The following is a 27,526-nucleotide window of genomic DNA, read 5'->3' as shown; positions in this document are numbered from 1 at the left end:
TGAACCCAGGCACAGGCTGGATTCCGAGTTAACACGGCATACGGAGAAAATCGCGAATTCAGCTCTCTTCGGCTGAGTTTCGGTTTTGAATTGTCCTTTAGAAGGCTCTATACAACAGCTATCGACCTATCGATCCCACAATGCCAGCTTTGAATTAGCTTCCACTGCATACTGAATTAAGCAAACGCTGTAACAAACATTCTACAACCCGGAAGAAAGGCGCAAAAGATAACAACGAGACGTAACGCAAAGCGCGAACACGGATAGACGCGATATGTGAGTGAAAAAAGTGGTTTGAAAACATATTCCATCCTCTTGCTACAACCGCGCAGCTGAACCAACGAAGCACAATGCCAGTGTCACTATCGGGCGCTAATGCAGACAAGAGCCCATAATCACACAAATTCGTACCGATCTTCTGTGACTGTTAGACGGTAAATTTGGTAGACTCCTTTCCGCATTCGCACATGATGTGTCGCTGCTGTTTTACTATTGCTCTTATGTAGTTATGAATAAAAAAAAAGAAAAAATATATAGCGCGCCAGTATTGGATGATTCAGGTGTGTAGTATGGTAATAAAACAACTTTCAACCGATCGCCCGATGAAGGTGGAAGCACACGCATCATGAAAGGAGCACAAAGATAAAACACTTTATAACAATCCATCCAATCCAACCAGCGATACGAACCAGTGAGAGAGAGAGAGCGCCGGTAACATTGGTTGATGTGGTGTCTGTATCCATGATATTGTACGAGAAAAGAGGAAAACAATCCTGAAGAAAAACGTTCACAAATGGCAATGTGCCGCCGCGAAGTCCTCGAAAAGTGTCCACACAATGATCTCTCTTTCGCCAATTCTCCCTCCTGCTATTCGCTCCTTTCTCGTTGCCTGGGCAACTCTCACTCGCTCGCTCTCTCCCATCGACGGCGCCCTATCTCCTAAGCAGTATCTGCCTTCCTTCTTCTTGCTTGCGAGCGAGGCCTTTCAACCTTTCTCTGTTAAGCATTGTCGCCGTAGTCTCGATCGCCGACATTCAGCCGATCCGGTGCCGCCGTTACGGAGAAGCCCAAAATCCGGTTATCGAGTTTGTGCATCTTAATCTTCTTAATTTTTTTCCCCTTACCCTGCGACAAAAAAAGAGTACAGAAGAGTAGAAAAAAAAAGTTTGATTTATAGTAGAGCACAGCAGGAGAGCACAAGGGCCCTGGATTTGAGGGTATTAATACTCACTTTGATTTCTTGGAAATCATTCGCTGATGGATTTATAGCCGGTGCCGGTTTGCACATATCATCAATGTGGGCATTCTTTTGGCGCTGCTGATTTTTGTACTTGGAGCGTCTTTCGAGATATTGCTTCGAAAACTCCGAACACTCCTTCGTTTCACCTGCAGGCCGAAGAATGGTAAAGCGAGTTAAATATGACTATCAGAGATGCTGCGCCGTTTTATCCAAATTAACGTACCTAAGTATAGACGGATGTAATCCTTCACCTCGTACGGTGATTCGATGTCTTGTAGAAAACCAACAAACGTTGGAACTAGAGAGTGAGATTGAGAGAGAAAGGGAGAGCGAGAAAGGTTAGTTCCGGTCCGGCCTTCTGCACTGCAAAGAACTTACTGTCGACGTTGCTATTCAGCGAACTGAGAGCTCGTGAACACCAGCTGGTAAACTCATTGCCGCCCTGCTCGTTCTGGTTCTTGCGATCCTCTTTCCGATCGCTCGAGCTGGCGCTCCACGCGTTAGCATTTTTACCACCGCCCGAAGCTGTCTTCGATGAGCCACCGGATGAGCCCTTTGCCGAACGCTCACCGGCGGTCGATTGTTGTTGCTTCTGTTGCTGACTTTTAGCGGCATTGACCGACGTCGAAGAGCTGGTTGAAATGCTGCCCATGGTCTTGCTTTTGCTTAACATTTGCTGTTTGGCTGCATTGGAGCCAGCAGCAGTCGAGGAAGCTGCAGCCGCCGTTGTTGTTTGTGGCTGTGGCTTACGGGTGTTCACGGCACCGACCTTGTTGTTGTTGGTGTTGGCCGCTGCTACCGTAGCAGCGGTGATCGGTTGTACCGGTTCTTCCCAGAAACCACCGGCCGAGCTGATACTGTTGCCGGTTACCGCGCTGGCTGCGGCAAACGTGCCCAGCTCTGCGGCACTATCGCCTCCCCAGGCCTTTGACGAGTTCCAGTACTGCAGGGTGTTACCGCTGGCGCCTTGCCAAACGGCTGACCCGAATGCAAGCGAGGGTTCCTCCTTTTTGATACTGCCTCCCCCCTTCGGTGGTTGAGCGGCGATAGCAGCCACCGTCAGCCCGCCACCGACACCGACGTTCTTCTCGCGCGCACGCTCAGCAGCCGCCGCTTCCTCGGCCTGTATCTCGGCCAGTGGTTTCACATTCGCCGGCACCAGGTTCTGGGCGTTCCACTTGAGCTTGCTGTCCAGCTGCGATTGCATCTCGATCAGCTGCTGTTGTTCCTGCTGCTCGCGCAAGCTTTGCTCTTGGCGCGCTAGCAGGGCACGGCGCTCACGTTCCGCCTTCTGGATTTCCGCCAAGCTGAGCCCACTGGTCGCTACCTCGGCCACCGCAGCGGACCACGGGGCAGGCTTGCTAGGTGGTGGGCGCTGGACATGCTGCTGCTGCTGCTGTAACGGTTGCTGTTGCTGTTGTTGCTGCTGCTCTTGTATCTTGGACGCTTCGCGACGCTGCGATTCAAGCAGCTTGGCCTTCTTCTGAGCATCCTGCTCATCCAGACGCTTCTTTTCTTCGGCCAGCTTTCGCTTATGTTCTTCCTGCTGCAGTTTCTTCATTTCCTTCTGGCGCTTTTTCTCTTCCATTTCATTCTTCACCTTAATGAACTCGTTCTCCTCATCGAGCTGGGCACCATTGTTATGGCCGTTGCTGCTGCTGCTGTTACTGCTGGTGCTGCTGCTGCTGGCAGCCACATGATTGGCTTTACCAACACCTCCAGCTTGCCTTTTCGTTTTTTGCTGCTGCTGTCCACTGCCGCCCGCTACCTTCTCGTCAACCTCGGCTTGATTCTTGGTGGATGCTGCCTTTTTGTTGTTCGCACTTTGCTGCTGTTGCATCATGGACCCATCGACCGTTTCTCGCTTCTGCCCTTCCTTGGTTGGTGGTTGCTTTTGATTGAACCGTTCTTCTTCGCCGTATTGTTGCTGTTGTAATTGGTGCTGCTGGACCTGCTGCTGTTGCATCAGCTGATGCTGCTCGTGCACGTGCTGCGGTACAATGGCCGATTGTTGTTGCTGCTGCTGCTGATGGTGCTGTGATTTCTGTTGAGCAAGCAGTCCACCATCCGGTTGCTGCTGCTGTTGATGCTGCTGCTGGAGCTGCTGGAAATGCTGCTGTTGCTCCTGAGGCTGTTGTTGCATAAGCTGCTCCTTTTCCAGTTGTTGCTGTTTGTCTTGTTGATGGTGCTTGAAGAATGAGGCAACGGATAGTGACTGTGGTTCATTGCTAGCAGGTCCACCCATCAGCAACGGATGCCCAGTGATGGGGTGCTGTTGTGGGGTTGACTGCTGTTGCTGCTGCTGCTGCTGCTGTTGCATCAGTGACGCAAACGAGGCACTCGCCGGTGGAGGTGGAAGCTCACCCCAGGCTGCACCACCATTACGTCCCATCACACCACCCATACCACTACTTGGTGGTTGCTGTGCTTGTTGTTGTTGCTGCTGCTGTGGAGAAGGTCCCGTGTGCAGCCAAGGAGTGATCAGTTCTGCAGCAGATTTGGGAGGCTGCTGTTGCTGCTGCTGAGATGTTATTTGAGACTGTTGTTGATTCTTGTGCAGTGATAGTTGCATAAACAACTGCAGCGGATCGTTCTCCACACTTGGTGGCTTGTTAGGGGGATGGTGCGGTTGCGGCCCTTGCTGTGCCGTTTGCTGCGATTGCTGCGATGGTTGCAATGGTGCGCCCCGGTTCAACATCATGTTAGTTGGCCCAAGCGGGCCTAGGCTTTGTACTGGAGGTTGATTAAAGTTAATACCGTGCATCAGCTGACTTAACGGATCGTGGACAGCCGCCGCTGCCGCAGATGAATCCACATTCATCAGACCTGAAACCAACCGAAAGTGATGAAGATTAGGGTGGGCCTGTGTTGAGTTGGATCGTCCCGCACTTACCCATCATTGGCCTTCCTCCCCCTGGCAGCTGTGGCTGTGACTGAGCGAACTCGGGCAAATGCAGTTTCAAGAAGGCATTGTTGGCATTGTGCTGCTGGTGGGTGCCGGACTTTTGCAGCTGCTCCAGCAATGGCAGTTGTGAGGGGGGTGTCGGTTGCGGCGGAAGTTGTTGCATCTCCCGTAGCTTCAGGTTGACTAGTGCATCTTGTTGGCCCGGTATCGGCAGACCACCGGAACCGCCACCACCGAATATACCGCCGGCACCGCCAGCCCCCGGTGGCGTTGGTCCTACCGCTGATTGCTGGCCCGGGGACATCAGCATCCCTTCGGCACTCATCAGCTGGGCCATTTGCTGCGCTATGATGACATTCTGCTGCTCGGGTGGCAGCAAATGCCATCCATCGGAGGCGTTCAGCTTCTGCAGTAGTAGGTGTTGCTGGCGCATAATGTGCAGTCGCTTGGTCATGAGTATCTCGTGCTCCATGCTACCTGCACCTCCTCCGCCCGCTGTCGGTGGAGCGCCACCACCACCGGTGGCACCAGGATGCATTGACGGTTGCTGTTGCGTTTGAGGACCAGCTGCACCACCGCTTCCCGCCGATTGCTGTCCACCCGATGCTTGCGCCTTCGATTGACCAGAACCCGAGGGTTGCTGCTGCTGCTGCTGCTGCTGAGGGGAATGTTTGGCCCCTGCAACACCACCCTCGTTGCCACCGCCAATACCAATTGGCGGTTTGATCGGTGGTATAGACATCGAGTTAAGGAACGGAATAGCGCCGGCACAGAGCGTCACCAGCGTTCCGAGCGTGGTGTACATTTCATCGCAGGCTCTCCGTACCGACAACGAATCGTCAAAGTAACCAGCACGATACCATTCCGTCATTTCGGAGGCCGGGAACGGTCCCTGCACCTTTCCTTGCGGATCCCGGTAGAACCAGACGTCGGAGCCCGGGATTGGGCCCGATTGCATCAGTTGGTGTTGTAGTTGCGAGATCGACCCGGTCGCACCCGGCACCAGTCGATTGTTCGGGTCCGGCATGAGGTGTGCATTAACGCCACGGTGAACACCAGCACCACCACCACCACCACCACCACCGCCGTGGTGCATCGCGTTAGGTTGTGGCATTGGAAGGTGAGCGCCCTTCGGAAGCATCATGTTGAGCGGCATATTGCCGCTACCGCCCGCTATACCACCAATTCCCCCGGTGGCCATCGACGCCGATCCTCCATTGGGGCCACTGCCACCGAAGACAGGCGATTTGTTCAGTCCAGCAGCGGTGGAACCAGCCACGGAGGACGATATCACCGACGGATCACCATCGGTCGCCAGAAACTCGTCATCCATTATAAGCTGCGCCACCATATCGTCCGCTACCTCTTGCATCCGATCGACGCTCGTACTGGAAGGGGATTTCTTTGGCTCGCTACTGCCACCGCCAGCGGCGGTTGCCAACGATGCAGACGATGAAGACCGCTGCTGCTGATTGCTTCCAGGGCCGCCATCGCCAGCATTTTCCAGTGCAGCAACAGCGTCACCACCACCACCACCACTGGCACTCGATGGTCTCGATTCGTGCGATTGCTGCTGCTGCTTCTGCTGCCACGCCGAAGGAATCTCATTCGTTGGTCCCGATTCGACTGAATCGCGTGACTGGCGCTCGGCACCATCATCTACAGGGAGCCGCCGTTCCTTCGCCTCTTTCGATGGTGACCGGTTGTCGTGACCGTGCTCCTGCTGTTGCTGTCGCTGCTGCTGCCGTTCAGCATGCTCTGCTCCTCCGGCTTCACCAGCAGCACCAGTCAAATGACTGGAATTTGTTTCTTCCACGACACCGACGTGATTCGTAGAATGGTTCGTGTCATCTCTACCTCCACCACGCTTTACTGCTCCTCCTTCGACTCCTCCACCGGACGATGAGGACAAAGAGGATGCAGCGGAGGTCGACGAATCTTCAGCCGGTCCATCTTCACCCGATGCCGCAGTAACATTGCCCGCACGTCTCCCGGTCACCGTTGTCGGTTTTGAACGATCGACAGCTTTCGAACCGGTTGATGAATGATAGGACGGTCGACCATTCGCATCATCAGCGTCATCGTACGTACGACCACCACCAGCGCCGCCGTGGTGTCCAGCAGCTCCCCCCTCTCGCTCATCATTGTCGGAATCGTGGAACGCACCGGTCGCGTCGAAGCTGCCGCCAAAGTCGCACGGGTTTTCGGTTGCCCACTCGGGCAACTCGTCCGCGTCGTAGTGCTGACGGCGTTTATCCAATCCATGGAGCGAGTGGTTATTGATGCTGCCACCGGACGAGCTATTGTGTAGCTCCGTGTTACCGTGACCGCCGGAAGAGTTAAGACGCGATTTGTACGGTGGCACCGAGATCATCCGCTCACTGCTGCTGGTGTTCAGTCCGTGGTGCGAGTTCCCGTCCTCATCGCGCCAGCTCGTCGAACGGGTCCACTTTTCGCGCCCTCCGCTACTGCTGCTACTGAGGCCGCCGCCAGCACCACCACCGGAGCGCCAGTCACCACCGGCAATCCCCCCGTTGCTGCCCGTGCCCGTCTCATCGTCGGTACGCGAACGACGCCAACTTTCCATCGTACCCGACGACGCACCGCTGCCGCCCGTCGAACGGATCCGCGAACCAAAATCCTTTCTAGGGCTGGACGACGAGCTGTTCCACTCCACATCACCTAATCCTCCGCCGCCACCCAAAGTGCCGCTACCACCGGTTACACCATTCCGCTCCAGCCACGGTCGTTCACCCTGTGTCAACGGCCGGAGAGAGAGAGAGGGAAATGGTCAGTGAAAACGAGAACGAATATTGGACGAAACGAGAGCAGAATGCCCCATATACTTACTCTTCCTACACCTCTGGACTCATCATCGTAGAAAGAGGTTGAACGGGTGTAGCTCGTGTAGACGCCCCGTCCACGACCTCGACCTCGATCGACCGATACGCCGCGACCAGCACCGCGGCTCGGTATTCCCGTCGAAATACTTCTTGTTTGCCAAATGCGCTACAATGGTGATAAAATAATGGCGTATTAATCAGCGATCATTGAAAACGAACGCGATACGATGCTGATGCTCACCCTGGGATCCGGTTCAGCAACGAGCTCCTCCTCCGGGCAGGGAGTCAGCGCGAGGGGTGGTTGGGCCTTCTCCACATACAGATGCTTATAGTTGACCAGTATCTCCGGGCCCTTGAGCGTTTTCAGGTCAAACAGTGCGAGCATCTCCTCGCGCCCATAACGGAACTCGGCCAACGCATATCGAGTAGTGGATGTACCATTATTAGCGGCAGCAGCAGCAGCGCTAGTGGCGCCACCACCCGAGTTAGAGTTGTTAGTCATTCCACCCCCTGTGCCAGCAGCGGCACCAGTGCCACCGCCAGCACCGCTCCCACCAACACCACCACCACCACCACCACCAATGGCACTGCCACTGCCACTGTGCGCTAGTAGCCCAGGATGCGAGTTATGGTGGTGGTGGGAATGGAGTGGCTGGTGGTGCAGTCCGGCACCACCACCACCGCCACTGTTGTTGGCGAGGGTAATGATATTGTTGGTGTTCGAGTGTTGGCCACTGCTGCTGTTGCTACTGCCGCTGTTGTTGCTCGTACTGTTAACGTGATGATTGTTGCTGCTACTGCTGCTGCTACTGTTGCTACTGGTTTTAGTGTCGTACGCAGGGGTACCTCCCTTGCGCAACCACGCCGGTCCGAAGTTGATCGCGTCACCCATCTCGCTGCTCCCGAGGATCCTGCCGCGAGGAAGGCCTGCTCGCTCACTGGCGCGCACACCAACAACAACCACAACAAAGATAACAGACACACGCACGCTCGCACGCTCGCACGCACGCACGATCCTATTCGACGTTTAGAGCGTTGCTAATCAATCGAAGCAGCGATCACAAGCAGCCAGCAGGCAGATGGACGATCGCGACACAGTTCTAGCAGTGCTCCGTACTCGCAGATAGACGAGGCGGAAGAGTCCGGGATGACGGAGCCGGAAGATGCGTGGTGCTGCTTCGCTGTGTTAACCTTTGCCGATCGGCTTATCAATCGTTTGGCTGGCACCAAACGATCCCCAGCTGCCGCTACCACTATTGGTATGCGTTCAAGCAACCGCACTCACTGTAACGAAAGAGAAAGAGAGAGACAGAAATGTTAAACAATGCATTATCAATTCACTCGCGCTTAGGCAACAATCAGTGTTGGAGACATCAATTAACCAAACCGTTCTACTGCTGGGTGCTTCTTGGCCTTGTTCCTTGGTGTGATCGCCGCCGTACAGGAGGAACTCTTGGGTCGACAATTGAATTGAGGAAACAACACAGTTCGACCAAAATGAAAAATGGTTTCCCATTGAGCATGAGAGCATTGTGAGCCAATTGATAGTAATTGTTTCAACATCGAACGCATCGAAACGGGCGTCATCATGACGATCGTATAGGGCCGGGCGCCACGCACAGGAAACGTGACACTTAGATCCTCGAATGAAATACACACGAATATGTTTTCTCTGATGTGGCTTCATATTAGCAGCATCCTTTATTGTTTGTTATAATAATAAGTACACGATAGCCGGAATCTCACAGATAAAGTTGGAGTCCCCGGCATGCAAATGAGCCCTTACGTCCTACACTGAAACACCCCCCCGGACGAGGTACAGAACACTCCACTGCAACGTGATCTACACCTAGTGATCGCTTTAAGCCCTTTCTCGCTGAGTTTCTCACTCATTGAATTACCATGAGGACGCAGTAGTTGCTAGCCAGCTTGCTAGAGAGTTATCTCCACCTAGCACCAATCTATCTTATCAATGCCCGATAACCGATGTGGCTGTGAGTATCGAATGATTGACTGACTGACTGGCTGACTGGCGGGCGCAGCAGCTACCATGCGTGTCGTTGGGGCCCCCTATTACATCGTACGACGATGCGGACCTCTCCTTCACCACCGTTCTCGCGATACATGATCAAAAGAAGCAGAAAGATGTTTTGTGATCGCACGGCTGCGGCTTAAAGATCGTGTGTTTCATTTAGAATCTGAACGCATAAGCCTAGGGTTCGGAGAAGGGAAAACGCCCGTAGAGTGTTCTAAATCAAGATTTTTAGTCACTTAATAAAGCGCTATCTCCCTTTGAATGTTATGCATTACGCAAAGTTATTCATAGTTCAATAAACATTTTGGCGAAGAAAATAAAGTCACTATAACGATACTGTACAATGTTGTCCAGTATATATGCTCATACTTTTAAATTCAAGACCTTATATGTTTCTAATAACATCATTGTACGTTTAAAATCGCAAGCAGCATGGACACTTCCAGCTTTCTTGGGCATTTGATTTCAATCGGAATGTTTATTGAAATGCCGTTTCAAAGTAGTCAAGTGGAGGGGTTAACGCGAACCATTCCTGGTTCGTTAACCTTCCAATATGATCGTAAAGCTAGTAAGAAGCGTTGACCTTAATGCGCTTCTCGATAAAACCAAGTGATAGTTTGTTGCGTGATTCTAAATACATGACAAGCGATGCTTTGGAATGTTTCTTTCGTTTTCGTGAACGGCAATCCTTCTAAAAGTGCAATAGTTTGGTATGGGAATAGACAAACTCGTATACAAAATCTGGCGAGTTGCGACAGAAGAAAATATGGTTTTTCATACATTTTCCCCTTTGGAAGATGACTCGGAGACTCATGGACAGTAACCGTGAACTAGGAAGAAACATCTTTTTTCCGATGTTTTTCTGTTCACAACAAGCATGCCACAAAGACCGTGGATGCACCAGAAGAATAGCTTTCTTTCTCAGAATCGTTCGAGTGATTATTTATAATGATTTTTTCTTCTTTTGCATTCTATTCTTTACTACTATTTTTAAGTTGAAAACATCGAAACATGCACGAAACATAGATAAGAACCAGCTGCACAAATCGCGTCCAAAAGGGCGTATGCATTGCGTCCAAGTTCTAAATGAAACGATTTTTAGTCATATTTGTTGGTTCATTTCTCCTTAGTCTACCCCTGTGTTTCTCTCGGTTAAGCATTGAAAAGTCTTAAACAATAAGTTCTACACTTTAAGTCGTCTCGTCTCTAGACAAGAGACGACATGTTATACCTTCTTAAGCGCCTTTAAATCTTAAACTAATTTTGGAATGTCCAGTGTTATATGATTGGAGATGCGTCTGGGTGATTAAAGTGCAAGGAGAGCAAGTGGCATTTGAAAGCATCCCAACTGCCGCCATTGTAGTGAACCGAGGATAATACGCCATTTAGACAGACCCATTGTGGCCTGGCCTAGCAAACAAAGGGCCCTAGGGATAATGAATGATATTCCTCGATACTCTGGCTCCTCTTTCTGCTCAAAGCATCAATGCTGCGCTTGATGCTTTTTCTCATTTTAAGAAAGACCCTCTCATCACCTTGTCGCCGTTGTTTCTCTTCATGTCATATCACTGACTGATCGCGAGAGATGTGCGTTTGTGCACATGATCATCACCATCCTGAGACCAAGCCTCCTTCTTCCTTGACCGCATATCGAATGGCCTTTTCTTTCGTCTGCAATGTCTGTCAGTAAATCAGAGAGTCGTATAGAGACAGAAAGCGACAAACATTAAAGAGAAAATTGAACTCAAACTGTTGGCAACAACCAGTGGCTGTCTGTTTAACACCTCTTCTGGGAACTGAGGCCCATCCTTCTCGCGCCCTCTCTCAGACACTCTCTCTCTCTCTCACATTTCCTCTGTTTTTGTGAATCTGTGCCAGTCCGTGACGCGATGTGGGACATAAAAATAGTTTTCACAATTTATGTCACCTCTGGGGTAATCAGCGATGCGCCACCGCCGCCAGTCACGTGAAAACCCGTGTCTGTTTGTTCTCTACTCCTTTTCTTATGAAAATAACATACCGCATAGTGAGGTCTTGCGTAGCTCATGTACGAATGCTCTATACGATCGATTCCTCGATCAGTCCCTTTGATCAGTTACTTCTACTTCTGTCGCTCTATACCTACACCGGCACGCAATCAGTCTGTGCACTGATAGTGTGCCCGGGGGGCCGGGAAGTTCACCCTACGCCACATGGCATAACAAATGCAATGGAATCTAAAAGTTGGTCCACATGATTGAGATTTGTGTGAGCGATAAGCCACACACAACTGCTCGAATGAAGCATTGCTAAGTACAGAATCACATTTCATACCTACAACGAAGTCGTAATTTGCCTTAAAAGCAACGAAAATACATGAAAAAAAAACATAAAAAAAGGTTGACGTGAGGTATAAGTACAATCATCTTAAACCGGCAAAAAAAACGGCCGGTTACGGATTCCTGCTGAGCGGATACCAACACCAAGCAGAGTATGAGTAATGCCGTATAATTTCACGTGCTTAACGCTTCTCCTCGCTCTTCCCCAGCCACCGTGTGTTGCGTGTCGGACGGACATGCGCACCACATCCTCATGTGCAGCACTTGAAAAAGGCTGCCGAAAATACGGGGAATTAGCGGCAGACTCCTGGCTCCAAGTAAGCCCCACGTCCGCCCGGACCTCTAATTATGAGTAATGGGAACTACAAGTATGAGGCGATCCGCTTGACAAGGGATGGTAGCGCCTGCTGTGTGGCCAAATGAAAAAGGATTCACACAAAGAGACAGGGTGGAAAAAGAGAGAGAGAGAGAAAAGGAAGAGAAAAAGAGGAAGAACAGAGAATACGTGGCCGCGATTGGAAGGAGAAAAAGGGGGCCTCCTTTTGCAGAATCATCCGATCTCTCGTACGATTTTCAGGGGAAATCTTTCGTCCGTCCGTCTGTCCGTCGGGTTCGAGACACTCGCCCTTTCCCCCTTTCTGTCTAGTTTCTGCTGGTTTCTTCTTGCGCGGATTGTGTCCGGGGGACTCAACACTAAAGCCTAAGCAGTTAATACTTTTCTTTGCCCTCTTCGACCGAGGACTGCTGGTCTACCGGTTTGCTGAGCTCTTGCAGCTCCTCGGCCGTCCGCTCGACGTCCGCACCACCACCGATCCCGATGCCACCACCGTTCGTTCCCGGTGGAAGCGTTTTCCGTTTGCCAAAGTTTTCACCGTCCGCTATCGTTTCCGGGAGCTTCTGGTTGTGGGTTTCCGGTAGGAGCAGCGACAACACACCACCGATGAAAGCGAGGGCACCAAAGATGAGCAGTGGCAACGGTTGCCAGTAGTCGCCGAGCAGGTTGAAGTACGGTGCGAGTATCCCGCCGACACGGGCACTGGTCGACGAGGCACCGAGTGCTACATTGCGTATAACGGTCGGGAACTGTTCGGCCGAGAACACGTACACCGTGCCGTAGCTCGACGTGATGGCCATCTTGCCCAGCATGGCCAGCACAACGATCAGCCACTGTTGCGATTGTGGTACGGCCATGGTTGCGAGCAGCATCGTACCGGCAAAGATCATGCAGCCGCACAGAATTGTCCGGCGACCCCAGCGGTTCAGAGTGAGTAGCAGGAACGAGTAAGCCGGTATCTCGACCGCACCACTGATGACAAAGTTCAGCAACGGATTACCACCCAGATTGTTGGTGTTCCAAGACAGCCCGTAGTACGTGAGGCTGTTGACGAACCAATCGAAGAAGATGAGCATCGCTTTCTGGCGCAGATTGGGGTACTTGAAGATATCGAGCAGCGATGGTTTGGCCTCGTTCGATTCCTCCTGGGCCTGATTCGTTGCCTTGTCTTCCTCCAGCAGCTTATCCAGTGCTTCCTGCGGTACCGTCAATCCATTGGACCGTGCTGCCCGTTCGATCAGGTTGATCGCTTCCGTTGGGCGTCCGTTCGACAGCAGCCATCGGGCCGATTCCGGGATGAACCACCAGTAGCAGAGGAACAGCACGCCCGGCAGCGTGAGGGCAATCTGCAGCATGCGCCACTCGTGGATGTAGTAGGCGAACCCGGCCGTTAGCATGTAGCCGACGGAGAAGAACATCATACAGACGACACCGGCGTACAGGCGATCCTTGGGGCCAACCATTTCCATCGCGATCACGTACGCAACGAGAAACACACCGGAGGTGGTCGCACCGACCACCATGCGGGCCAGGGTGTAGGTGAAGAACTCGGGCGCTATACCGGCCAGCACGCCAAAGATGACCTGCAGCACGAGCGAGGCGAAAAAGATCGGCTTTCGGCCGTACTTGTCCGACAGATAGCCGAATCCGATGCTGCCAAGCATGACTCCGACCATAAACAGCGAATCGGCCGAGGCACGCAACCAACTCCGCTCGCACACCATATCCCACTCGGTCACGGTGCTGCTCTCGAACTTGCTACGATCGTAGATCCAGTGATCGCACGATCGTACGCCGGCCGCCGGTGTACCGCTGTTCCAGTACGCATCCGTAAAGTTCGCGTCCAGATAGGTGCAGGTCGAGCGCTTCTCCGTTAGCGTATCGATCGGGTAGGCCATGGAGATGCGTTCCTGGGGTAACGAAAAGCTGGCGTTTGCCAGCTCGTACGGCAGCTGGCACCGGTAGTCGGGTACGGCGAGCAGAAACACACCGGCCAACTTGTGGAATGCACAGCATATGGCCGGCAGGCAGAGCAGCACATAGATCCGCCGCTGGTACCGCCCGAAGCCACCGAGGTGCTGCAGAATGTCATCGTAAGCCATGTTGATGCTGTTGTTGGCGCCGCAATGAAACGCACGTCAATGGCCACGTGTATGTGTGTGTGTGTTTTTTGACGAAATGTCACACTTTTCTAGCCGGTGGCCACTCCTCTGTCTCCCCCCGAACACACGTTGTCACTGTTGAGGGTCGTGCTCGTCACCGTCACCGCCTGCTACTGCTGCTCTACTCGATTTCTCCGTCGATTTTGCGCAAAGACCGCCGTCGTGTACGCACCACCCCGTACCACCGCCCGTTGATGGTTACTGAGGAAAAATTTTCACTTCAATCACTTCGACAATTTCCTACTGGAATTTGCTCCTTTTAGCTCTGTGTGTAATTCCTTTTGCTGTTGCAAGCAATCACCCGGTGCGGGTGCGGGGGGCCTATAGGGCCTGTTCGCTGCTGACCATGCTCTATCGGCCAAATGACGACACTTTCTGCAACGCTTTCCGTTTGTCGGCAAGAAGTTCCAGACACCGGGACCGATGGGACACTTTTCTTGATTCTAACTGTGATTCACGAATTATGGCCACTGGTTTTTTTTTTTCGTGCACAGAATATTAATACAAAAAAGAACGGAACCTATTCCGTTATCGCTTTTGGATAGGAAATCCCGACCCGGACGACCGACGGCGCTGATGAACGGCGAGCAATTACGAGGAAAACCAAGGCGGTCACAGCCCATCACCACACACCATGCCTCGCCAGCGCGCGCGCTACAGGGCGCAAGCGAGATAGCGATAGCGTTTTAGCGGTGCGTAGGGAAACGCGGCTGTGCAAGAAAGAAGCAGTGTGGCGCGGCCACGACGACGACCAAGACCGCTGGTGTTGTGCAAAGCGCGCCTGAGCGGTGTGCGCGTTGATACAGAGCACCACTACAGCCACGCTTACGGACGCGCACGCACATTCGGAGGTGTGCGAGTGTCGTCTGCTGGTTTTCCTCCGCCCCGCCGCACGTTGTTTCGAACCATTTCAAAGGCGATCGAGCTGATTTTGATTCCTCGGGGAGCCGCCGCCGAGCGTTACAAAACGTCATCATCGCTAGATGCTCACGTACACCAACATAGAGCGCCACCCCACTCCTCTCCCCCCACGGCACGCGGTCCGTGCATATTTGCGCAATCGATTTGCTCTAGCCGCTTTCTAGCAAGACTCTTCCGTCTCTTGCCCACCGTGGCCCACAGATCACGGTGCGGCCCAGACGGCCACAAACCGGATTCCGTCACACACGGTGCTTGGTGTTCACGGTTTCGCCGCGAATGAGCGAACGAACGGCGAGGTGCCAAAAAATACGCAACTTGCTTTGCTTCTTGCGGCGGTTGTTCGATTGGCATCCTCTTTGCTTGACGATGTGCGCCCTCGTCAAACGGAGCAACCCGCGAGAGAGTGTGAGAAACGCGGAGAACTGCCGGGACTGCCGGGAGCAAGTAAGAGTAAAGTGCGTGCATTGGACACCGTTCGCCAACAGCTAAACATACCTTTTTGGGGGGCCGTGTTTCGGTGCGCGACGGCGGCGACATGCAACGCCGCACCGCAGAAAGGTGAACCGTGAACGTGGCTAAGAACACCAGCAGGAAGAGCACACTAGCCTGAGGCCCTGCCGGTGATCTTTCGCCCATGGCAAACTGCTTACAGGCAGGTGCTGGTCACTTCAAATAATCACAAAAAGGAAATTAAAAGCATACCAACATCATACACATAATTGAAGAAGAAAAAAAGAGTTTCACTTGGTAAACACAACTCATAAATGTTGGAAATAACCGGCCCCTTGGACGTAAAACTAGCAATGTTTTCTATTGACACAATGCAAACAGCACAAAACCCGTATCCTGTCGGGTAATGAGTAATGGAGGGAGTGTTTTAAATAAAAATATCAATGAACCTCCCCAAAATCACACAGATTGAAGCTCTCTGTATACACGTGGTATACACTCTCTTCACATCTCTGCTGCTACTCCCGCTCCACACTCCACTATGCTCTCTGGTTTACGATGCCCGAGACCTATTGTTCACGGTACGAAGAAGGCATCTTAAGCAACCTTTGCTGTTTCATAACTGCGCGACAGCTCTGTGAAAATCCATCGCTCGACTCGACAACCGGTAGACCCTCCTGGCGTCGCTGCAGAAACAAAACAGCAATCCTGCCCTCACTAACCCTGCCTGCGTTTCCTATCCGTGCAAACAAACACATGAGGTGGGAGCCCATGAATAAATGTGCTCCGATCATTTCAAGCCATTTCGCGAGGTACCATTTCCAGGTGGACAAGGATGGTGCCAACGCAAAAAAGGCTTGGCACCTGCTATCCTTTTGACCCCACCAGCGCTAGGGGCGCAACGTTTTATAAGCGGAAAGCAACAGCTATTTGGTAAACGGAAAAACGGAGAGCACCTCCACAAATCGGGTGTAACGTGGTTAGTGCCACAAGCAGGACCGGCAACGAGGTGGTTTCATTCGAAACTTACGGTTTGCAAGCGCCAAAATACTTCACAAAGAAACACTATTCTGTTTTCTACGCACTACAGGATTCCCGATTCCGAGGCCGATGCTGCAAATTGTCAACTTTGGGGCTTGCTTTTTTTTCCTATCATCACAATCACGCTTGCGTTTATACGGTCCGCTCCGATTCTCCCAGCGAATCAGCTGGGCAACCACTTCCCGTCGATCGGTCTGCCATGCGAGCACTTTCACATCGTGTTATTTAAAAAACCGGAGTTTTTTGCATTCCAGTTTCCCCGTTATCACTTCATAACTATGCCATTTCTTCAAATGAAGGTTGATCCAAAGCGAAATTTCTCGAAACAAGATTCGACGCACCTTCGCAAGATACGTGCTACCCATTATTTCGAAGAATCGGATAGTTCTACCACTTATCATAAATGAAGGAGATAATCTAATCTTGCAACTTTGCCAATCATGCACGTATGGCTGACTGCTCAAAATAGGCTGTCTATTGAATGCTAAAGGAGGCAGATTGATAGCTCAACCAATGTAAACTACAAAGGAAATAGTATTAGTTTTGAAAATTCATGAAGAATTCCTTAACATTTGGAAAAGACTGAGTGCTGCACACAGTTTTAAATGAGTTGCTGCGACTACTTTGCACATTCGATTGCCCTTGGTGCAATTGCAGAACTTTAAACAAATCGCACTTTGTTGCGTCCGTTGCTGGTCAACGTATTGCCCAAATGAGCGGTCACATATGAGAGGGACTTATAATGATTCTTCCGAAAAATATTGCGAGTATGCGTGTTACGCGTGCAAAAAGCATGCATGCCAGCAACAGGCATTCCTCAGGGAAGTGCATTCGCCGATGCTTATTCCGACGGTTCGATATAAATCAGAAGAGCAGCGGTAACCGCTCACAACACTTTCGACAAATCTTGCTGGCATACCAGTCGCGAAGCTGGGTTGGCGAGGCGTCCTCAGGCGTAGACTATATATACTGAAGCTCGCAAGAAATGATATTATCTGGGACAAGTTGTGACACTTGACTCACCTGAAACGACAGAGGAAAGAAAAATACGCATGAGAAAAACCAGAAATCGGAGCCAGAGCAGCAGCAGCAGCAGCAAGGAGTTTGCAGGTTATGTGTTTGTTGTAGACGGTGAAGCCAATCGCAGCCACCAGGATCGGCGCGGCACCTCAACTCACAGGACTCGAAACAGGCAGGAATTGCTCCACAAAAATGCCAATACGAAAACGTTCGATCCGGAAAAGGAACCACGGGCCGCTAGGTAAGAAAAGAGCAAGGAACAACGACACCGACCCACCAGAGGCAAAAAATCCTCCCAATCCTCCTGCCCCCCTTGCCCACAAGTTATGCGTTTGTGTTTGTGCCAGAGCAACGAACGGGAACGGCGATGGGGCTGTGTAAGTGGCGAAGGTTTCTGGCTGGCTCGAGGGAGCACGAGCGGGACGGCAACAGAGCCCGTCTCACAATGAGAATAGATCGAGCGGCTGCAAAAAGACCACCGATGAAGTTGCCATGAAGAAAATAGCCCCATACTTTCCACGATGAAAAAGCAGCACCGATTGGCGGCGGTGCATTGCAATTTCGCATCCTCGTCCGTGCCGCACAGCGCCCCTCGAGCGGCCAATGCCTAGACGGATTGCAACGTAGTAGGCGTTTTGAGCTGAGAGAGTTCATCAACCATCCATCGGGCTCAGGAAGAGGTCCGCCGTCCGTCGGCTGTAACAACCCGTCGACGACGAGGTTTACTACGCACCTTCCCCAAATTTGGTTCCTGTCCCCGGGAGCGGTTGTTGGGCTTTCGTTCTCCAAAGTTAGCTCGATGATTTCGGAAAATGGTAGCACAGAACAGCAGAAAATATGTATCCTCAAGTTTCACGTTAAACACCACACGAATCACGACGACGGATGCAAGAAAGGAATTCTTCTTCACCTCTTCTTCGGCCACTTTTCTTTTTCAAACTCCGTCCAACACATAACGCACACACTCGCGTACGCGACGGGGACACACACATACACACGTGAAGTTATCGTTTCATTCGTCGACTTAAGCCTGAACCACACTGGTTGCGGTACGTGCGGCACTTGCGGCAGTTGCACGTTCAGACTGGTCACCACCGCATCAAGCAAAGCAAGCAAAGGTGTTATGTTAAGCCGGCGATACATGAAGCGTAAACTCAAGCGTAAATATAAAATTAATTTACACTTGAACATGTTTACATGACCGGGTTGAGACGCGTAATCCGAATTACACTGAACTTTTATCGACTTTTGTGAGAAAAATAGGATCTTTTTTCCGAATAAAAAGATTAAAAACGCTAGTAATGAACACTCACTATTAATGCAAACCACGAACAGGAAATGTAGTGGGGCAAATCGCTTGCAAACAGCGTTTACGCTAGGATTTATGCTCCGTGGACCTATAATCTCTTTTACATCGTGTAAACGGCAAATGTAAACTTTTTGGCATTACATTCTGAGTTTATACGAGAGTTTACGCTTCGTGTATTCCTGCCTTAACACATTTTTCACTTTTCATGCTGCACAGTTTGTTCAATCATTGTTGAAATAACAAGTAATAACAAAAAAATATTCTCAAAGCCTGTGAAGTGAGAAACGCAACATTAATATATTAAATATGACCAACAAACCAATATATCGCTTTTGCATCGATCGAATGTCTTAACTTAAAATAATTACTTTCATTTTTCAACCAAAAAATGTTTAATATTCCTTCAATTTATGTATAGTTTCATTGAAAACCATAAAAGTAACCGAAACAGTTACACCATTATTCAAATACTACACCACATCTTTGTTTTGAAAGTTACTCCACACACCTTTTGGATGCGGCACTTGCGGCAGTTGGGGCAGTGTTGTGATTTTGTACAGATTCGCCGCAGTTACCGCAAGTGCCGCAACCAGTGTGGTTCAGGCTTTATCGTTTCATTCTCGGCCTCCCATTTTGCTATCTGGCCATTCTGGCCAAACAAAAACAACAATCGCGAACGGAATTAAAGTCGTTTCCCAGCTCCCGCCGTGGTTCACTTTGGAAAAGTGGGCCGGGAAAGTGTAGGAAAAAGGATTCCATATCCTTTTGCAAACGACGGTAATCAACAGTCTCACGATCAACCGAAGAGAGCACAGAACACTGCGCCGGCCGAGATCTGGGTGTCTCAAAAAGTAACCATCGGAAATCGCACCGGTAAGCATTAAGGATAGCGATTCTGCAAAGGATCTGTTGAACTAACGATCGGTTTCTCCTTCCAGGCAGCAACTTCTTCTGCAATTAAGATGGCCGGATAGCCTTTTCAATTGGAACGAACAGATTACACCTAATTGGAACATCCGCGTTCGGGCAGTAAGTATCTCTTGTAGACCCGGAAAGATATGAAACCAAAAGTTGAAGGCAAATCGAAAGCCCTTTCGTTTAACGTATTCTACCGACGAATGTTTAAATGGTTCAATTCTACATTTTTAGATAAAACAAGTGGCCCCGTTTTGTCGGACTTTATCTTCAGGGTAGCTTGCAAAGGCCCAGGAAGCTTGATTCAAGCGCCGCACTGGGGTAAATCCTCTCTGAAGAACGACAAAAAACAGAAAAATCCTGTGAAATTCGGCGCCGAGATGAGCTCAACAGCGAAAACTGAGGTCGAAGATGCCAAGCAGGCACTGATGGTGGCGCTGGGCGATAAATGGGCCGTATATTTGGCCAACATGAAGATGTGGTTTCGCAAGAAAAGTTCCAAGGAAGAGTTTGATCTGGAAAGCCGCCGCCTTCTCGATCGTAGCCAAACCCATCTACACAACCGCTTTCTGTTGGCCATCCTTAACAAAATTGACGCCGTCGTACCGCCACAATCTTCTACGGCCAACGCGTTCGATGGCATGCACAACGCCAGGCCATGCGAGGACCACTCGTTACTGCAGCAGCACGATGGACGGAGTGGCAAAAAACGGAAGCGCTCCAGCAAGTCCTCTAGCGAGCGGGCCACCTTCGCGCCCACACCCCTGCATGAGTACATTGCCAGTGAACCGGCCAGCGAAACGGACCTATCGAGTGGCCAGCAACAGCAGAGTGTACCGAGCATACGTTATGCTGCGCAGGAGCTTTTCCTTCCTGATCATGGACTCGTGCTCGGTCGGTTGTTGGTAGGCGCGTGGGAGAATGGTCTGGCCAGTGCAGAGGACGGCGCGGTCGAGCTCATCGTAAATGCCGTTCAAGTTTTGCTGAAAAACATTCTAACGGCTACGATATTGGCACGCAAGGACAGTCGGCTTACAGGGAACGGTACGTTTTTCTACGACGTCGGGTATGAGCTGAAGCACCCGTTTGTCAGGAATACGGTAACCAAGAGCAAAATTGACGATGAGCCCATGGACTTGGACAAAGAAATCACCACGGTTTCATACCTGAAGCCGCCCCCGGGCGAATCGTTATTCCTAGCAGGCTGTGAGCAGTTGTAAGTTTGAAATCTTCACCGAATGGCCCTCGTTCAAGCGACACTGCTAACCGTGGATGTTTTTCTTTCCCGTGCCGTTCTCATCTGCAGGTATCCTAGGGTAAACCAAAAAATCAGTGCTTACGAAGTGTACCGAGCGCTGCAGGATCGGAACATCATACCATCGCATTCGGTGTACTCTATGAACATTGAAAGGATCTCTAGCCAACTGTCGTAATTTGTTCTTCAACTAAAAATGCTATCTCCTTCGGTACGGACTTACCTTTGGAGAGATGGTCAAGCGTTGCTGCGTGTAGATATTCGTCTGTTTATTTTAATATTAATTTAATTCAATATATTTTCATGTTGCTTCTTAGAATTGCTTACTCTAGCCTGTACTGTGTAATGCGTAACCAGCGAATGTGATGATGGGAAGCAGAAATGTAGCAACATAGCGAAGTACATCGTCCGTAGGCTACTACTATCTAAAGAAATTCATAATACTGCCATGGTAAACCGCAGTTGGCCGAGGAAAATGAATCAACACATGAGCTTTGATGGCCCAAAGGTTGGTCGTTACAAAGCCACACACCTTACAAGACATTGGGCCGTCTCTAATGGCTTTAAATTCATCCTTTGACAACTTTTGCACTTTTCCATTCGTTATCAAATCACGTACTACATCTAAAAAGGTACAAGAGTGGAAAACAAAACGAAAAGAGTCAAGGGAACAGCTCACGGAAAGAAACTCGTGTACAGCCTTTACCTTCATGAGTGAGGAAGATTTTCTCGTTAAATATATTCCAATGTCTGGTACGTTTAAGCGTCGGCGAATCGAAATCCCGCGAAATAACGTGCATGTGCAATGGTTTCATATGCGCACCCATGTGGTAACCGAACTGGAACTGTTCTAATCCCATGCCAGTAGCGAGGGCCAACTTTTGACCGAGCAGAAACATGTCCTCCAATAGCAGGATATGCGCGACCGTAAGCTAGTTTGAAGAACAATGCCCGTTTGAACAACGTGTTCTCTCGCCAAACATATTCACTTACATGATGGACCGATAAAATTTTAGGAGCAGTTACATCCTTTCTGGGAAGAACCAAACAGTGGAACCGTGCCTTCGGATACCGGTCTTTGATTGCTATCGATAGTTTGGTACTCCCCAGATGGCACGCAGCATTTCTGCCATCCACTAGTAGTAAATACTGCCAATCGGTATCATCCTTGGACTGTTTTGTGTTTCCTTTTTTGGGATGAACTGTGTGTGTCTTGCTACGGGTGAAATCCATCGCTCACACTATCCTTCGCAGAGAGTTGAATCAGAACTGATCAATCCCTTTATCCGGGGGACAAATGTAGAAGCAAGCAAAGGCATCTTGAGCACCAGCGGTAATGCGGAGAAGGCTAGGTCAACAATAATGCTTCAGCCTCGAATTCTCGTAAGCTAGCAACAAAGTAATACAAATTTTCACAAATGGCTTACAAAGCAGAGTGTTGGTTTGTTTGGTTTGAGCGAGAGGATCATTTGTGTAGAAATTCAATCTGTGTATCAATCTGTACCAATGCAACATTTTTATTGCGCGGAGCATATACTATGTTGGTATGATCTAACACTGTTCCATATTTAGTGATACTCGGCATGGCACGCTGATTTGGCCTGAGATGAATATTTAATCAGTTTAATGTGACTTCTTATTTGAATCAACCAGCAATATGCTGCAGCGAAGACTTTTATTTATTGGCTCAAGTAAATCAATACTCAATGAAGTCGTTATTAATAAGAATATATTCGACTTAGTAGAAATCATAATCAGTTTAAATTGAACGTGCCGGTTATCGACCCATTCGAAATTGCCCAGAACAGCGTCCAGTGTTGTCAAGCCTTTCCCTGCAAACGGTGTGGGGAGGATTATTTGCTGGAGAATTAAAGAAAACCGCTCTTCACAAGCATGATCACTCGGTTAGAAATTATTTGCCTTCTTTCCAGGGATACCAGCTTCCAGTTTTAAAGGCGTTCCAGGCAGGAACTAGATGATGAATTTTTCCTATAATTTAAGATTATTAATAAATTTAGCGGAAGCTCCTCTTCTCCAGGACAGTGAGCTGGTTATATGGGGTTGCTGAGCAACGTGGTTTAAAAACCGTAAACGTGGCTCAGCGCTCAGCACCTTGATCGGTTGATCAGCATCAGCGTTTCTTCCGTTCTTTCATTTTGAAACGAGCCGTGTTCCAGCGAAGAAGCTTGAGGTCGGATCGCAGGTAAAACAGGTACCAGAAACACTGCTGGCCACCTGTTCTAAAGCGCCGATCCCAAGCCGTTCCAATCTTTGGTAAAATTGAGTTTGTAACCTCCGAACTGTGCCAGGCTAAGGCAGATGAAGAACCGCTTCAGGAATCGAAAGGTTATTCTGCTATATTTGAGGGGCACTTTGTCGAATCACTGGCAATTGCCTCGATCAAAGCAGATAGAGTGAGTCGGAAAGGGAGTTCTGCTTCTTTCCAGCAGGAGAAATTTTCCCCGTGCCTCTACAACTTCCTAATGTTGTCCATTGGCCTCGAATTTCTCGTACAGCTCTTCGCTATCATAGATGATGGTACACGAAAGAAAAACATATAAAGGGATACAGGAGGTACTTTTTTATATTTATCACAAGGAAGACTGTTCGGCATGTTGCTGCAAGTGTTTCTTCAGATCTTGAAACGATTTAGGACGGTACGAACATTGGTTGCATTTCAACGGAGCATTAATCCAGGTAGTTAGCTGTGCTTGGGACAACCTCTCGATGCTACCGTGTGTGCGTAGCCTTTCGATAGCGTCTAATCATGAAATGGAAGAAGAAATAGAAAACATCTCATTGACGCATTAATCGAATGTGTACACGGATGAGTCTAACCTTCGGTTTTCAAGAAAAAATCGGTGTGAAATGCATTCCACCGGAACTTGTCACGCAGATGCGGAGAATGATAATCCTTTGATACCACATGCAGGTGCAGACGCCTCTGTGAAGGTCCCAGATGGTATCCCAAATCAAAACGTTCCGTCGGAAGACCCGCTTTTTTGACCGCTTCCAAGCCCTTCTCGTGCATATGCTGGAGCAGTGGAATATCCTCGGTCTTTAGCTGGAAACAAACGTTTATAACGCGGTCTATCTAAGTTATTCTAACAATTATTCGTCAAACACTCACTTACCTGGTACGCCGATTCTATATCCTTCCTCGAAAGCACCAAGAAATGGAAAGATGCTGCAGGCAGTAGATCCTGGATTACAACGCACTGTTCCGACGATAGGACATGATAATGGGTCGCTTCGATCTTTTTGATTAATTCATACGAGTTTGGCTTCCATTCCATTGTTGATGCGCTGATTTCACTGAAAACATGAGTGCTGCGCTGAAAATTGTCAAGTTTTCGTCCGTCAGTGGAAGGGGAAGAGGGGAGAAGGGGAGGGTGTATAAATAACAAGGTAAAAAAAATCGGAGACGCTGCGATCACACGCAAACTTTTTTCAGATTAGGCAAGGTCAAGGTTACAGGTCGTCGTCAAAGGAGACCGGCAAAAAAGAGTCTTGCATTCACTCACAGCCATTCGATCGATCGTTCACTTCATGCTCATACTTTTCCGGTTTGTTTTTCAATGTATTTTTAATTTGTATTTAATAAATGTGTCTTCCAGTGCGCCACGACCTTCAAGGTTGAACCAGAAACTACACGAGAGGAAGGAATAAAATAATCGAAACAAGATCAATTCTGGCAAGTTTGAGCAGAGCTGCTACTTAAAATACCAACTAAAAGCTGTTCTCTTGGGATTCGTTGCAGAAACATTGCCGGCCACCTGTTGCAACGCGTCGATAGAATGTTCAAATCGTCGATTTCATATAGTTTGCCACTGCTTAATTCCTAATGCAGATGCAACTAAATTCTATTCACCGTCAATTAAGTTTTATCTCTTTCGAGGAGACATTTTCCCAGCGCTTCTACAACATGAACATGTTGTTAATTCGTCTCGAATTTCTCATACAGCGCTCTTCTCTCTCATAGCTGGGTTAAGTGTATACTTTTTTATATACATCACGAGGATGACTGTATTGCATGTTGGTACAAATGTGTCTTGAGGTAAAAGAACGATTTGGCACGGTACGAACATTGGTTGCATTTCAGCGGAGCATTTTTCCAGGCAGTTAGCTGTGCTTGGGACAACCTCTCGATGCTACCATGGGTGCGTAGCCTTTCGATAGCAACTACACATGAAATGGAAGGAGAAATAGAAAACGCATTACTCGCGAACACACATAATGGTTAACGCTTATGATTCGCAAACCTTCGGTTTTCATGAAAAAATCGGTGTGAAATGCATTCCACCGGAACTTGCCGCCCAGATGGGGCGAATAGTAATCCTTTGATACCACATGCAGGTGCAGACGCCTCTGAGAAGGCCTCTGATGGTATCCCAAATCGAATCGTTTCTTCGGAAGACCGGTTGTTTCGGCCGCTTCCAAGCCCATTTCGTGCATATGCTGGAGCAGTGGAATATCCTCGGTTTTTAGCTGGAAACAAACGTTTAACACGCGCTTCGCGGTCAATATTAATCTGCCGAGTCCTCCCAGTGTTCCAAACACTTACCTCGTATAGCGAGTCTATTTCCTTCTTCGGAAGCACCAAGAAATGAAAAAATGCTGCCGGCCAAAGGTCCTCGATTACAACGCACCTATCCGATGTCAGTACTTGATTTTGGGCATAATTCATCTCTTTGATTAGTTCGTCGGAATAAGCCTTCCAATTCATAGTTGATGCGCTGATTTCACTACAAACTTATGCTAAAATATGCGAGTCGCGCCGAAAATGGCTAAACACCGTTGCCGAAACGTTGATCATAACCTTAACCTTTCTTTGACAGGAGATCATTTTCTTCAAATCCAGGCCAACAAAATGGCGCAGCGAATTCTAAAAACCGCGCTTTTTTCAGCAAGAGCAACTCTTATTCGCGTAGCATTTACTAGAAATAAAATTTATTTCATAATAATACCGTGTACAAAAGGGATGCACATTCCGGTTCCGAAAGTGGTTCCGTCGATGTCGATGTCGATTTATCATGCCTTCTCCCCATATCCCAACGAATGATCTTGACCCGGACCCAGTCTAGCCGGTACGCACTTCGTCCTAAAAAACTTTCAACAGCGTGTTGTTTCAATCACAAATCACTGTCCGGCCAACAATCGACAATAATAATTACGGTTAACATTCGACAATTAGTTCCCTAAACGCTCACAGGCACAGCTTGTGTGTTTTTTCTGTCGTCTTCTTGCACTCTACCTTAGAAACGGTTAGAAACCAAGGAACACGGGTGGCATAATAAATAAATGAAGCATAAAAAAAAAAAATAAAAATATTAAGCTTCTACAATTGCTCTACTGGCAAACAGTTGAAATGCGTAAAGGCAACCCTGTAGTTTCTGTTAGTGGCAACAAAGATTTCACTAATGGCACCGACCGGGCGGGGGAGGCACGGAATCACACAAAACACGCATAATCTCTTTAAAGTTCTGCGGCCCAAAAGAGATCGTTCGCGTACCACTCGGGCGTGGTAAGCGTTGGCAGTAGTGCGATCCAGCCGACCAGCCCCAGGACGTAGGAGGCGATGAAAAGATACTTCTTGTGGTCCGTTTGCGATTGCACCTCCTGGATGTCGGGAAAACCCATGTGGTTGCAAAAGGCGTGCACTATAAAGGGTGCAATGAAATGGCCCGACCGCACGAACAGGTAGGATGAGTAGATGCCAAAGATGGTGGTGTAGAAAAACTGGAAAAACGATACTATCAGCACCTCCTGCAACGGTCGTCCGCCCTGCAGACGTTCCTTGATATGGTGCAGGTGGGCCAGCCCAAACAGCAGCGGCGTGATGAGCATCGCAACCGACGGTCTGAACGTTTGCAGCAACAGCGGTACCATGCAGGCCCGAAACGTGAACTCTTCCGAGAGCGGTGCGACGATATGGTTCCGCAGCCAGACCAGATTGCGGACGGCATTGACCCAGTACATCGGCTCAGAGTAGATGCGCCAAACGCCACTGGTCAGCTGCACGCTCAACGGTCCTAGAAACAGCACCATCGTCAGTAGCAGCGGCACAAAGGTTGCCGTAAACAGGCCGTCCGTCCGGAAGCCCATTATCTGCCACATGCTGTACCGTTTCAGAACGGCTTCGCTCGTAAGACCAATCACAAAGAAGGGAGCCACAAACATGACCACGGAGACGCTGAAAAATCGGCGTTTAATCGTCGACGGATGGTCACTGGAAAACGATGGTGGTGGAAGACGAAAGGTTATTGAGCGAGTGAAAAACGGCCTTGCGGCTGGCTGGCTGGCTGGCTGTACCTACCGGTCATGCTTGGAGTTCCACACGTACAAACTGGCCACGTAAATAACGGCTATCACAAAGCAGGCACCGACCGAAATGTATGCTGGCAGGAGGACGAGCCCGTCCCTGTCGGTGTCGTTGTCCATGGCCACGGGATGACTGTGTGCAGGATCCATCTCATGGTGTGCCATACCGGCAGACCAGATCCTCACGAACAGGTCCCAGTGCTGCAGCAACAGTACCAGCTGTTCCACTTTTGCATCCGTTGTCGTCCGACCGGCGCTGGCTATAAATGGTACCACCTCGTAGGATGCCGCCGAGGGTGCGGGGTGCCGTGGTGTGCCCCGGAAAGAAGAAGCGGAGTGAAATTCGAAATTATGAGGATCGTAAACAGGGAACCCCACCACAGAATCGCACGCACGCACGCCGCGCTGTCACTGGGCTGCTGGGTGAAACGTCAAAAGTCCCCTTTTGTTCCCGCAG

The 27,526-nt window shown here is 49.7% G+C and overlaps 6 protein-coding genes across 7 annotated transcripts; 1 reads left to right on the top strand and 5 right to left on the bottom strand.

Annotated features, from left to right (window-relative positions):
- Positions 1-626: 626 nt before the first annotated feature.
- Positions 627-18,183, bottom strand: LOC126571627 (GIGYF family protein Gyf). 2 transcript variants are annotated; one of them, XM_050230307.1, is made up of 8 exons: positions 18,003-18,183; positions 7,230-8,272; positions 6,996-7,154; positions 4,134-6,900; positions 1,619-4,066; positions 1,464-1,538; positions 1,232-1,386; positions 627-1,125 (listed from the first exon to the last, which is right to left on the bottom strand). In XM_050230307.1, the coding sequence occupies exons 2-8, from the start codon at positions 7,878-7,880 to the stop codon at positions 1,000-1,002; spliced, it is 6,381 nt and encodes a 2,126-aa protein (XP_050086264.1). In that variant the 5' UTR covers positions 7,881-8,272; positions 18,003-18,183; the 3' UTR covers positions 627-999. The 2 variants fall into 2 exon arrangements, with proteins under 2 accessions (XP_050086264.1, XP_050086266.1); XM_050230309.1 differs by lacking the exon at positions 18,003-18,183 and adding an exon at positions 16,239-16,319.
- Positions 8,651-14,526, bottom strand: LOC126571628 (organic cation transporter protein-like). Its single transcript, XM_050230310.1, has one exon. The coding sequence runs from the start codon at positions 13,775-13,777 to the stop codon at positions 12,050-12,052; it is 1,728 nt and encodes a 575-aa protein (XP_050086267.1). The 5' UTR covers positions 13,778-14,526; the 3' UTR covers positions 8,651-12,049.
- Positions 18,184-19,733: 1,550 nt separating the features above from the next.
- Positions 19,734-21,053, top strand: LOC126581276 (transcriptional adapter 1-like). The gene is made up of 2 exons (XM_050244813.1): positions 19,734-20,709; positions 20,800-21,053. The coding sequence occupies exons 1-2, from the start codon at positions 19,874-19,876 to the stop codon at positions 20,924-20,926; spliced, it is 963 nt and encodes a 320-aa protein (XP_050100770.1). The 5' UTR covers positions 19,734-19,873; the 3' UTR covers positions 20,927-21,053.
- Positions 21,054-21,160: 107 nt separating this feature from the next.
- On the bottom strand, positions 21,161-22,067 carry LOC126581277 (aprataxin-like). The gene is made up of 2 exons (XM_050244814.1): positions 21,742-22,067; positions 21,161-21,680 (listed from the first exon to the last, which is right to left on the bottom strand). The coding sequence occupies exons 1-2, from the start codon at positions 21,979-21,981 to the stop codon at positions 21,411-21,413; spliced, it is 510 nt and encodes a 169-aa protein (XP_050100771.1). The 5' UTR covers positions 21,982-22,067; the 3' UTR covers positions 21,161-21,410.
- Positions 22,068-23,326: 1,259 nt separating this feature from the next.
- LOC126575249 (aprataxin-like protein) lies at positions 23,327-25,566 on the bottom strand. The gene is made up of 6 exons (XM_050235858.1): positions 25,313-25,566; positions 25,011-25,236; positions 24,765-24,930; positions 23,883-24,192; positions 23,587-23,812; positions 23,327-23,509 (listed from the first exon to the last, which is right to left on the bottom strand). The coding sequence occupies exons 1-6, from the start codon at positions 25,472-25,474 to the stop codon at positions 23,340-23,342; spliced, it is 1,260 nt and encodes a 419-aa protein (XP_050091815.1). The 5' UTR covers positions 25,475-25,566; the 3' UTR covers positions 23,327-23,339.
- A 110-nt stretch (positions 25,567-25,676) lies between these two features.
- On the bottom strand, positions 25,677-27,450 carry LOC126572667 (CAAX prenyl protease 2). Its single transcript, XM_050232164.1, has 2 exons — positions 27,065-27,450; positions 25,677-26,977 (listed from the first exon to the last, which is right to left on the bottom strand). Exons 1-2 carry the CDS (start codon positions 27,232-27,234, stop codon positions 26,224-26,226), a joined length of 924 nt encoding a protein of 307 aa, XP_050088121.1. The 5' UTR covers positions 27,235-27,450; the 3' UTR covers positions 25,677-26,223.
- Positions 27,451-27,526: the final 76 nt, after the last annotated feature.

The sequence above is a fragment of the Anopheles aquasalis genome, chromosome 2, assembly GCF_943734665.1.
Source record: "Anopheles aquasalis chromosome 2, idAnoAquaMG_Q_19, whole genome shotgun sequence".
In the NCBI taxonomy this organism is placed as follows: Eukaryota; Metazoa; Arthropoda; class Insecta; order Diptera; family Culicidae; genus Anopheles; species Anopheles aquasalis.
Note: the sequence above shows the minus strand (reverse complement) of the source record. Positions and strands in the feature narration are given on the sequence as shown.